A 13270-nucleotide genomic window follows, 5' to 3' on the forward strand; every position below is an offset into this window, starting at 1 on the left:
TCGTTTATACAGTCTATACTGCCTACACGGCACGGTAATGTAAGTTTTTCTTTTGGGATGAATAGAGCCAAATGGAAATAGGACTTGATAGACTTTGTTTTCCAAAATTGCTCAGTATCTGAAGTGTAGACCTCTATTTTCGAGAACCATTGCTCTAAAGGGCTGTTTCTTCCGCCCTGTGCTCTTTTATTCAGGCCTGGTGCTGAGTCAGTCCAGGTACCTCTTTAATCAGGACACAGCTGTGGTGGTCCCCACCCCTGCTTGAAGACAGAATAGGTTACTTTACTTTTATCAGTTTCCTATCAGCCAGTGTCTTTAGGGGAGATCTCTTCTAGAATAACTTTGTTCCTAATCCGTTCTTTGGAGAAACATGATTATGAGTACCTTTATTAATCGTGTTTAAATAGGCTGATTCTTTTTTTAATGCCCTTTAGGAAGTAAGAAGAAAGAAAAGGAACGGCCAGAAATTTCTCCTCCATCTGATTTTGAGCACACCATCCATGTTGGCTTTGATGCGGTTACTGGAGAATTCACTGTAAGTTTACCCAGTTGGGACTCATTTATGTATCAGCACTCAAACCTTTCTTTGCATTATTAAGTTTCAAGTTAACTTTTCTATCCACGTGTTAACTGTGGATTCTTAGTGCTTTTCTCTTCTTATAAAGGTGTTTGTGGTTGAATGTATCTTTTTCTTAGGGAGCTGAGCCCATTGGTTAGAATTATGCAAAATAGATTTAGAAAAATAAGACGTTTTATAATTTAATCAAGGCTACAATTGATTGGCTTGTTTTTTATGTGTTTTGTCATTAACCTCTGGAAATTGATTTTATTGGACAACTCAAAACAACTAATTTCTGAATATCTTTTTGTTAGGGTATGCCAGAACAGTGGGCACGATTATTACAGACCTCCAATATCACCAAACTAGAGCAAAAGAAGAATCCTCAGGCTGTGCTGGATGTCTTAAAGTTCTATGACTCCAACACAGTGAAGCAGAAATATCTGAGCTTTACTCCTCCTGGTAAGACGTCATACTGTGGTAGAAGGCTGATTCAAATGGGATTACAAAATTGTGAAGCACATCTAGATAAAAAGATTGCTTCTGGAAAAATAAAAAGCTAAGCTATGGTTCTTGTCTCTTTTGTTGCCCCCTGTGTAGATCTGCCTTTTGTAAACTAATTGGGGCAGCTTTTATGCATAATTTGGAGTCTGGGGAGTATGTTAATCTCTTAGTTTTGCCAAAAGTGGATGTTTTGGCCTTTTGTTTTTTTTTTCATGTCACTGCTTTGGAATGACTCCCAGCAATAGAAGAGAAAGATGCTGATTTATAGGCATGTTCATACTAGAAATATATTTATTGTTAGTAGGACAGGAGGAGGGTTGTTAGCTATATTAAATACATAGACTTTGAAGTAAAAAATGGTTAAGTCCATTCAAAAATTGAAACTTATCAAATATATAAACGTAAAATAAGCATTAGAATGAAAAGATTTTACACCTTGGAATTAGAGTATCATTAGGTCAGAATTGAAGTATAGTGGGTTTTTTAAAATAGTTTATTTGTTCAAATCAGGATCAGAATAAAGTCCATACATTATAGTTGATTGCTGTATCTCTTGAATCTCTTTTGATGTTTAGGCTCCCTCACATGGATTCTCATACTCTTTTCCTTGCAGTTTATTTGTTGAAGAAACAGGACCATGGGTCCTGTTTCCTTCAGTGGATTTTGCTAATTACATCCCCAGGGTGTCTTTATGTTTCTCTGACCCTTAAAATCATACATGTAGTTTTAATTAACTGTATTTAATTTGATTACGTTTTCACAGAAATAAGGGCTGTGCTCAAGGAAAAAATAGAGACCACTTGGCCAAATGATCTTGACTTTTTTACTTAGATATTGACCTTTACATCCTTAGCAAAAGGTCAGACTTGTCCCTAGAACTTTTGTGTCAGTTAGTAAGTTTGTGTAAATTAGTATCAGTGTTTGACCAGAAAATGGTATGTTCTTTTCACCCTATTTTTTATGTTATATATATGTTAAAGTTATGTTAAATATATATCTTTAATATAATCGTATTTGTAAATATGTATTTATTTATATAAATACTTACATTTATATTATATACTTATACAAATAACAAATATAAGTTTTATGTTATATTAATGTATAATATATGTTAAATATTAATATAGTAGTATATTGTAATTACATAATTATATTAACATTATTTAGCACATATTGTTAGATATTATATATATGTATAAAAAATGTAAAAGTCTCTGGGCCTTTTGAAAAGTAAAACAAAACAAAACTTGCTCTTCTAAACTCCAGAATGAATGTTTTGACATTTAGTCTTCGTGAACTGTGTTTTGCCTTCAGGAATATGCTGTCTTATTGATCAAAATTTATGTCAAGAATTTTCCTTTGCACAGTTGCTATTGTTTGAATAGTTGCTTTAAGTTTCTCAATAGACAGTTTTCTGGAGAAGGTATTACTATGAATAACTTCTGTTTTGTTTTAATAAATACACATTGAGAAGTATAGTTACAATTGTTTTTAATAGCTTTATTATAGTTCACATGCTATAAAATTCACCCATTTGAAGCATACAAGTCAATGATTTTTAGTAAATTTACAGAGTTCCATTAAGATTTGAGATTTGTTAGCACAATCTTTTATAAATTCATATTTGAATACTGATATTGTCATTTTTCTCAAGGTTTACTTCATCTTAAAACGAAATCAGTCTAAGAACATTTTACTTGCTCTGCTTTGTATTTTCTTCCCTTTATTTTTTTTTCTTCCCTTTATTATATAGAAGTTGTTTTATTTTTTGAGTTGTTGACTTAGCGTTATTTTCTGTTTTGTATTCAGAGAAAGATGGCTTCCCTTCTGGAACACCAGCAGTAAGTTAATATATTACTTCTTGTAGCTCTTGTTCTAACTTAAGTTACCCAAAACAAATCGCAGTTTTTATTTAACTTTCTAAAATAAATTACAGCCATCAAAATAAATAACTACGTAATATATTTAAGTTGGCCACTTGATTAAGCAAATAAGGAAGCCATATTAAGTAAACAGTTTCCTCAATTAGGAAGAAACAGTCTTCTTGAGTTATATGAAGACAAAATGTGGTAATATGTAAAGTACCTACCTAGCATACACCTGGCATGCAATAAGCTCTTTATAAAGGTTAACGTCTTCTTTTATTTTATCAGCCACCATTTTTGATGGTGAATCTAGCTGTCTTAAATGACCGAAAATGACTCTGACTTATACAAATCCTAGAGGATCTTTGTTTTTGGTTTTAACAAATAAAGTGATTGTTTCCTTTTAGGGCTTGTTTAAGGGACATAAAATTCTCCATATAAAATGTATAGATTTTCTATTAAGAAAACTTGGTACTTACTGTAAACATTTATTTCATAAACTTTTGTATAAGTTATAGAATTGCCTTTACTTTTTAAGTGATTAGATTAGAACCATTGAGGTTTTATCGTTTTGAAATGAGCTATTAAAGAAATACATTTTTTCAAGTATGTCAAGAAAAGAGAGTCCTATTTTAACATGTTGTATCTGACTTGTCTTCCTTGCTTTGCTCATGTGATTAATGCAGCTGAGTACCAAGGGATCAGAAACATCAGCAGTAGTAACAGAGGAAGATGACGATGATGAAGAGGCTGCTCCCCCTGTTATTGCCCCACGACCGGATCATACAAAATCAGTGCGTGTCTGAGTAATTGGACTCTGGGTGTCTGGGCATGTGTGTTTTTAAAAACAGCAGTCTGTATTTGACTGCCAGTGATTAATTTTCAAAAGGTCTCAGTATGAGGAAATTTGACAAGGAGAACTCTACCTAAAAATCATTCATCAAAAAGCTAGTTTTTTTGAAAATTAAAATTAAGTGACTTCCTTAAAAGTTAAAATAGTTACCTCATTGTTTTTCCTTTCTGTGTTACACCTTGTCTTCCAGAGAATCCATCTATTTCTCTGGCTTTCTCTGTTTATCTCAATCTCAACTACTATTATCTAAAACTTAAATCTTACTTCTTACCTAACAAATTGTGTATATAATCTCCCATTTTACATTTCTCTTAAAGCCTTGGTGTCATGCAGGAGGCTGCTGAGAGTGAAATTCCCAAGCAGATAGGGGAAAATTGAAAAAATAATGACCTTAGAGACAGAAAGAGTCCTGTCTCCCTGTACTAGTACAAGGAAAGGCGGGGCGGGATGCTGTGCGGTGAAGTGCTGGTACAATCAGCAGGAAGGGCTCTGAGGACTGCTGCCGGGTCCTGATCTAACGAGAGAGGGCTCTGTTTTCTTGCTTTACCTCCTAGAATTGGCTGTTTAAAATGAAACGGTAGAACAAGGGGGATTATATAAGACTGATGATTCACTAACCTCTACCTCTGAAACCAATAATACATTATATGTTAATTGAATTTAAATAAAAATTTTAAAAAATAAAAAAAATAAAATGAAATGGTAGAAATCAACTTTGGGTAGAAGTTTTTATGAGAATTAATAGTTAATTCAGCATCTTGGTTTCCGTAATTTTTTCTCTTTATTTCTCTTTTGTAGTAAGAACATGATTTTTAAATTTGTACCTTTTTGCTTCATTGCTAGCATATCATTTTAGATCTGGTTACACTTAAATTTCATTCACAGATCTGCTATTTTGCCTGACAGACTTTTAAAATCTATACATCACGTGTCAAAAGTGTTTAACATTTATTCGTCTTAGTTAAAAGTCTTTTATTAAGACAAGTCTGAAAATATTATTCTTTAGAACACTGGAGTAAACTAGTTTTGATTAAAAATCAAAGAACTGGGGCTCCTGGGTGGCTCAGTCGTTAAGCATCTGCCTTCGGCTCAGGTCTTGATCCCAGGGTCCTGGGATCGAGCCCCGCGTCAGGCTTCTTGCTCAGTGGGAAGCCTGCTTCTCCCTCTCCCACTCCCCCTGCTTGTGTTCCCTCTCTCACTGTATCTCTCACTGTCAAATAAATAAATAACAATCTTAAAAAAAAAAAAAAATCAAAGAACTGAATAGTGTACCAGTAAGAATACCTAAAAATATTTTTCCTCAGATCTCAGTAATTAACTGTCTCTCTGCAGATTTATACACGATCTGTAATCGACCCTATTCCTGCACCAGTTGGTGATTCTAATGTTGATAGCGGTGCCAAGTCTTCTGACAAACAGAAAAAGAAGACCAAAATGACAGATGAAGAGATTATGGAGAAATTAAGTATGTTACCTACATTTTACATTATTCTTTAATTGTTAATAGCTCTTGACACATTTGGCTCAGGTGGATTTAAATTTATACCTTATGTTTTGGCTTAAGACATAAACAATAAATTGTTTCCTTCTAGGAACAATAGCTTCAGTTAAACTCTGGTGAAGCCAAAATCATACTCTGATTTGCTTGTTTATTATGTGTTGACTATTGAGTAATGTCTGCAGTGATCAGTACCTTCGGGAACAATACTTTTTCCCAAAGGGCCAAATCTAAGGGTCATGGTTGGAAACCTTGTCAAAGGAAGTTTGTATATATTTATACATACTTAATAGTTTCTCAATATGAGAATATAAAATATTCCCAAATAAGTAAACAATATGGCCTTCCTATATAGCAATATGTGTAAACATTAAATGTATTTTTTTTTCTCTTCTCCCTTTTCATCAGTTAACTGTCATTGGCCTGAATCAACCGTTGGAAATAGTGTACACAGTGCCAGGGAGAGGGGAGCAATAATGTCCAATTACAAGTCTATTACAAGTCTACAGCAACTATAGTTATAAAGAACACTGACATAGAGGGATCAGGGATCAAGGAGAAATACTATAGCTAAAGTGGCTGTAGACCTGAGATTGGGTACTTATATAAAACTGGATTATTTGTGTGAGCTTCCTTAATGTGGATATCTCCTTTTACCTTGAGCAAGTGAAAAGTTAGTGTGGTTTTTCTCATGTTTTGACTTAGTGGTAATAAGAATATATTGTTATAGTTTTATGTCCAAATCCTAATTATAAAACTGTTTCTTAGTTATGACTTTGTGAACTTTCCTAAAACAGATGTATGATTAGTTCATACTAAAGTAGAGTAATCTTTATAGAAATAAGTTGTTTCCTAAATATATTGGAAGATAGAAGGTATATGGGAAGAGTCAGAAAAGCCATTTAGGGTTATTCATTTGGATATCATTTATATTATTATTTCTGATAATAAGTAGTTTCATAACTTACCATTAGTTTAATACATTTCAGTGGAGTATGAAAAGTAGAATGACCAGCCCATCCTTCCCCAGAAATTTCCCAATTAAGACTGAACATCTCACATCCTGAGAACCCCTTTATTATCAGACTAACACAGTTGGTCATTTTAAAATGTGTTTATTTTTGAGAAAGTGAGACGATAATTAAGACATTAGCTAGGAGGTCCAACCTCATGGAAATAATATGTCTTCTTGTTTCTGATAACTTTCCTATTAAGTTTCATTAGTGTTCTGTGTTTGAAACATACATGATTTTTGAAAGTTGTGTTTGAAAACCAACATTCTAAAATCGGTAGAGTTTATTAAAAGGAATAATGAGATTAGTTTACAACTTTAAAATGCTTTACTGAGCTTCCAACTTTTTGTTGCTTTTTGTTTAAAATAGGAACTATTGTGAGCATAGGTGACCCTAAGAAAAAATACACAAGATATGAAAAAATTGGGCAAGGGTAAGTATTTGTGACTCTGTTAAACAGTATATGATAATTCCTGGGTGTATAGTATGGTATCTCTTCTGCCTGTTGACATTGAGCACTTAGAGCATTCTATGCTTGGTATTCTTGGATTTGTGTAAATAAGGAATGCATTTATTTCTACATGCTGTTACAAAGCTGTACTGTTGAGCAATGACTGTACATTGTTTTTTCTTAAATGTTATTTCCCACTGGTGGTTAAGAGATTAGATGGAAAAATTGACCACCAAATATATTTAAAAGACAATAAGAACATTTACTACAAAATGATAGGCAATAAAAGTATGTATTTAATCACATCATTGAGTATTGAGTTTTGAGTCTCCTAATCTGATTTTGTCCAGTAATTTGTATTTTTAAACTATACTTTGTTTCTGCCTGGGAGCAAATGAACATCTTGAATTTTTAATGTTATTAATCTCTGGAAAGCATTCTGTGAATTTAGAAAGAGAGCTTGAGTCTTTTTTGAAAACTTCCTTATGAATTTCGTTCTAAAAACTAAATTTAGTGGGGTTCCTGGGTGGCTCAGTCAGTTAAGCGTCCGACTCTTGATTTCCGCTCAGGTCATGATCTCAGGGTTGTGAGATTAGCCCCTTATGGGGCTCCACGCTGGGTGTGGAGTCTGCTTAAGATTCTCTCTCTCCCTCTCTCCGCCCACCTCTACCTCTCAAAAAAAAATCTAAATTTTGTTGCAGAACTGGTTTAATAACAAAAATTGAAAATCCTCTTAATATTCTTGAGCAAGGTAATGGATAAATTATAATATATTGAATAATATAAATAATAATAATGAGTGAGCAAGTATAAGACCTATCCTAAATCCAGTGTTGAATTAAAGCAAATCTCAAAACATAAAATAAAAAATAAATTTAAAAAATTAAAAAGCAAATTGCAGAAAAATACATAAAATAAAACCACTTATAAGAAGTTTAAAACTTATGTTGAATATAGTTTATAGTGATACACACCTATGCCCTTGATAAAGTGTAGACAGATGCATGGAGAGGATGCACATCAACTACAGAATAAACACCAAATACCAATTACTTTTGGGAGGAGAGAAGGATGCCTTTGGAAAGCCATGCAAGGACTTCAAATTTATTTGTTGGTTTTTGTTTCTTAAGCAGGGAAGTGGATCCATGAGTATATATTACTTTTTTCTTTCCTTTATCTTTTTCCTGCATTTTTGTAGGTATGATATTTATGATAAATTTCTAACATAGGTTTTGGCCACAAGGATTGCCTTTTTCTTATTTTTTCCCCTTTTATGTTTGCTTTTACTCCTGTTTAAAAATGTTAAGTCTTAAATGTTCTTTAATCCTTGTCCAGTTGTTCTAATTATAAAGTCTTTAGCTATATAAATGATAGTGATTTAGAAACCTTAAATCTGGTTGTGTCTTTTTTCCCCCTAGGGCTTCTGGTACAGTTTTCACTGCTACTGATGTGGCATTGGGACAGGAGGTAGCTACTTTTTCATACTTCTGGGGGTTACCATTAGCTTTTAGTATAGGAGGAAACTAGATAAACCTGTGAATAATCAAGAGGAATCTTTTTTTCAGTTGAATATGTTAAAAGAATTACTCTGTATTTTATAGCACTTTTCTTAATAGGGGAAAAAAAGAAAGAATTATGCATTGAATTTCATAAATAAGCAAATATTTTAAAAATTATTTTCCCAGCTTGGAATGAAAAGAGGATTAATTCCTGGCATTGGTATGACCTTGGGTCGGTTAATCAGCTTCGGGAGAAATCTAAAAGTAATTAGGCTCTGTGTATTACAAAACATTGTGCATAGGCAGTGTGGAAGTAAAAGTACTACCTGTAAGTTACAGTCTCATTGTATAATACAATAGATATACAATAAATTAAATTATTACCTGATTGGTGTTGGTAATTTTCTAAGAGAATTAGGAGACTTGTTCTGATTTTTTTTATTTCTATTTCCATCATAGGTTGCTATCAAACAGATTAATTTACAGAAACAGCCAAAGAAGGAATTAATCATTAATGAGATTCTGGTGATGAAAGAATTAAAGAATCCCAACATAGTTAACTTCTTGGACAGGTAAATATGAATATTTCTTAAACAGTAGGAAAAAATGTAGAAATTTTAAGTCTCGTGGTTTTGGGGGCTAGCTCAAGCACTTGAATTAGACCAGAGTAGGATGTCAGTGTTGAAAAGTAAGCTTGAAGGAGGAGGAGAGATAAAAGTAAAAATAGCGCATTGCAGGGGTACCTGAGTGGTTCAATTGGTTAAGCGTCCTACTCTTGGTTTCTGCTCAGGTCATGATCTCAGGGTCATGGGAACAAGCCCAGGTGGAGCCAGGCCTTGGGCTCCATGCTCAGTGCGAGAGTGTGCTTGGGATTCTCTCCCTCCCCCTTCTGCCCCTCCCTCTACGCTCCACCCCCCCCCCCCCCCCCCCCCCCCCCTCCTCCCCCCCCCCCCCACCCCCCCACCTCCCACGTGTTCTCTCTCTCTCGCAAATAAATAAATCTTTAAAAAAAAAAAAAGGCATATTGCAGTTTAGCAGGCCTTTTTCTACATATATATCACCTGGCAAGTGAGGGAAAGCAGTTAAATGAAGGACATTGCTGCTGGTGCTTATATTAATTATAAATGATCAGACGCAGAAACATTAAGGAAATGAACTGTGATTCATGTGTTGACTGACAGTGGTGCCTGGCCGCATGGTTTTTAAACTTTTAGATCAGTTTCTATTTCAAATGCTGTCTTTCATGGGCAAATAATTTGTCTGTCAAAACCTCATTTAATTTAGGCATCGATGTTAAGTAACAGAACAAAGAGCCCAATAGAAAATTGTATATTCTACAATTATATGGGGATTCTTAAGCAATTACATATGTGCGAATGAAAGAAGAATAGAAAAATAAATGAAAATTAAAACAGTGGTTGTATTGGAGATAGAAGATTATAGGTGACTTTCTTATTTCTACATTTAAATGTGTTTAGAATAGGAAAAAGATAACACATTTTTAGATTTTAGCTTTAGTAATGGGGGCCATGTTCGTAAAAATCAACTTTCCAGGTATATTTCCCTGCTTTTAAAAATACTATGTCACTTCAGTTTCGCATGGTGTGTAGGCTTTGGAATCCGTTACACTTGGCTTCCAATTCTGGTCCTGTCACTTACTAGCCATCTCTTCATCTGTAAAACAGGACGAATGCTTCCTGCCTTACAGCGTTGTTTTAATTGAAACCATCAAGTTACAATTGTGGGGCAACTTTGAAGTCACTCAGGAAAGTCCTAGTGACCGTCAGTGACTTTTCTGCGCTGTTGCATTGCAGCTTGCCAGTTTCCTTCCTGGCCCTCGTGGCTTCCAGCTTTCTAGTTTCATGATTAGAGTGTCTGACTTTTGAATTCTTCAGCACAGAGTGGTGTGAAAGTAAAAATGTGAGTGTATTTTGTGTGTTTGTCATGGTTTTTTAGTTACCTGATGGGAGATGAACTGTTTGTGGTAATGGAGTACCTTGCTGGGGGATCCCTTACTGATGTTGTAACAGAAACCTGCATGGATGAAGCACAGATTGCTGCTGTTTGCAGAGAGGTGAGTTTATTCCCTTTCCGGTAAGTTATAGCAATGTGTAGTTAGCAGGAGGTTAAAAAGGGGGGGGGGGGTTGCACAGGTGATTTTTACTATGTGAGATACTTTCTCTACATATTCTCTGCAAGTTGTCTCCATACCATTTTATCCTACATGAGAGTTTAAACCCTTTCCTTCATGTGTAAGATAATTCTGGAATGGAGCATGGATTTTTGAAGAGCCCAGCTCACAGGTAAATTTCAGTGAGGTGATCATTAAAATTTATCATCCCAACAGGGTACTTTTAAGAGTTAAAGGGAATGCCACTCAGCAGTGGAAACAAGGACTATCTCACACCAAGCAGGACACATGTTCACCTTAAGTCTGCTTCTGGCTTTATTAAGCTCCTCCAAGGTGAAAAGCTGGTTGTTGAATTTTTAGACATACTGTTGCTTAAGCCAGTAGAATTCTGCCAAATTGCCTAAGTCTAAGCTAAAACTGAAAATTTTAATTCTGAGTTAATTATGCTCCACTGAAGGGGTAGCCCCTTTGGTTATTTCAGGAGGGGAGGAAATAAGAACTCTTTAATAGTTATGAATATGGTATTTTAATAATATGATATCTCTAACATAGAGTGATCACTTAAAAACTGACAAAAACTTAAGAATGTATCCATACTTAATTTGTTTCTCTAATAATTTCTTTTTGTAATTATTTTAAAAATTATTTTAGGAGTTCCTCGAATTATGACAAACTTGCTTCTGTTGTACAAGTGTTTTGGGGAGGATTTGTTCTTCTCAAGAATCTGCTTAAATGCTTGGTAAATGCAGGATGCCTGGGTGGCTCAGGTGGTTAAGCATCTGCCTTCGGCTCAGGTCATGATCTCAAGGTCCTGGGACCGAGTCCCACATTGAGAAGTCCCTGCTTCTCTCTGCCTGCCGCTCCCCTTGCTTGTGCTCTCTCTCTCTGACAAATAAATAAAATCTTTAAAAAAAAATGCTTGGTAAATGTAGTACAGTAATACACAGTTTATCTGTTTTTCCTTGAATGAATGGTAGAATATTTTAAATGAGATTTTTAGTTGTTATTCATAATGTATGGTCTTTATTTTGTTGTTTTCCTCTAGTGGGGGTAAGAAATAAAAACACAACTTTTTCCAAGTTTACATTTTATATTCAATTTATATTCAAAAACATAGGGATAAGCAGATCTTAAAACTCTAATCTTATTCTTGTATTTAAGGAAGGGGGCAGAGTTTTTCCTCACTTCTGACTCCATGCTTTCTGAAACATGGCATAAGAGGAAAGTTACTCTTTCATCAGTGGTGTCTAGGTTGTGGATATAGCTTTATGTAAAATCCACTCTAAAAGAAATGAGGAAAACATCTTAACATCACATCAGTAAACAGCTGGATGGAACTGGACTTCCCAGGTTCTTACCTACTTTTCAAGGGCTAGATTAGAATTCTGAAGCAGTGCTCAGGCCATAAGTACTGATTGTAACTTCCCTTAGACTTTTCAGGGACGATTTCATTAATAGGTGTTTTTCTTGTTTAGTGTTTACAGGCATTGGAGTTTTTACATGCCAATCAAGTGATCCACAGAGATATCAAAAGTGACAACGTGCTTTTGGGGATGGAAGGATCAGTTAAACTTAGTAAGTAACAACTGAGGAAATAACATTTATTTGTTATTATAATTCTGCCTTTTCTTTAAGTAAGAAGAAACCTATTAATATTTTTATGACTTAATATATGGAGGGGGAGGGAGAAAATGGTAAAGAATATGGACTCTCAACTGGACAGCTTGGGTTTAAATAGCAGATCAGCTACTACTTGCTGAATAATTTGGGGTGAGTTATTTAATCTCTGTATTTATTTTCTCAATTAGACGGTAAGGAAAATAATAGTAACTGTCTCAGAGAGTTCTTCTGAGGATTAAAAATGTAAAGCACTGAGGAACAGTGCCTGGGACTGTCATCATCTTGGTGCTGTCTTCCAAAGATAAACTTGAATTTGTCTCTGTTGTCTGTTAGGGTAGATCATTATGCTGTTCAGCTTTCTTAGGATTTGGTAGAGCATGGCCTAATTGGGGGAGGGCTCTATGACCCTGACCTGAGAGATGACAAGGAACAAAACCTCTTTTCCTAATTATCTTCTCTATCAGACATGATAGAATCATGGGGGGAAAAGTCATAGACTTCCTTTTTCTCTGCTGGCTGTAATCTGTCAGTTTCAACCATGCCCTCTGGAGGAATCAAGAAGAACTTCTACTGAGGTTCCTCCAGCTATGCAAAATTCAAGGCATTTCTTGGATCAAGAGATCAAAATTTTTTCCTTCTGTTCTGCTGGAGTGTTTGACTCCTTTTTCAGTATCTCTTTTTTAAGATATCTCTTCCAGGAATTAATCAACCACAAGAAAGGGATTCTACCAGATGGTCAAAAATATGATTACTAATCTTAATCAGCAGGCAAAATAGAAATGGACATTCTCATACTTTTTTGGTGGATACACATGTAAGCTGATTAGACTTTTGGATAATATTTTATCCTGGCTCTTCCACATACTAGATGAATGGTCTTGGATAAGTTATCTAAAAATATGTATGCCTTAGTTTCCCAATTTGTAAAATGAGAATAATATTAATAAATGTACCTATCTCAAAGTTATCATGAGGCTTAGGTATGTTAATTCCTACAAGATACTTGGAATAGTAACCTGGTTTGTTACAAGTACCCATTTTAGCTATAAATATTATAATTTGACTGAACAATTGCTCTTTTAGTATTCTCTTGGATAAAATTACTGAACATATGCACAACAATAAATACAAAGTTGTTCTCTGCAACATCGTTAACAACAACAAAAAGTACCTTAAATGTCTAGCAGTATGGGAATGGTAAAATAAATTATAATTTTGTTATTTTATAATATTGTGTGGTTATAGTAATGAAGTAGATCAATCTACAACTATGG

General features: G+C 34.5%; 1 protein-coding gene across 1 annotated transcript in view; it reads left to right on the forward strand.

Moving 5' to 3' along the window:
- The window catches only part of PAK2 (p21 (RAC1) activated kinase 2), an 82611-nt gene that overhangs the window by 52903 nt on the left and 16438 nt on the right, over positions 1-13270 (forward strand). Inside the window, exons 3-12 of the mRNA XM_032406820.1 lie at positions 435-535; positions 874-1021; positions 2876-2907; positions 3618-3725; positions 5117-5249; positions 6665-6728; positions 8165-8213; positions 8705-8817; positions 10202-10319; positions 11852-11951. Of these exons, the coding sequence (XP_032262711.1) occupies positions 435-535; positions 874-1021; positions 2876-2907; positions 3618-3725; positions 5117-5249; positions 6665-6728; positions 8165-8213; positions 8705-8817; positions 10202-10319; positions 11852-11951 (966 nt within the window). The remainder of the gene's footprint in view (positions 1-434; positions 536-873; positions 1022-2875; positions 2908-3617; positions 3726-5116; positions 5250-6664; positions 6729-8164; positions 8214-8704; positions 8818-10201; positions 10320-11851; positions 11952-13270) is intronic.

The sequence above is a fragment of the Phoca vitulina genome, unplaced genomic scaffold (assembly GCF_004348235.1).
Source record: "Phoca vitulina isolate PV1807 unplaced genomic scaffold, GSC_HSeal_1.0 scaffold8, whole genome shotgun sequence".
Classification (NCBI taxonomy): domain Eukaryota; kingdom Metazoa; phylum Chordata; class Mammalia; order Carnivora; family Phocidae; genus Phoca; species Phoca vitulina.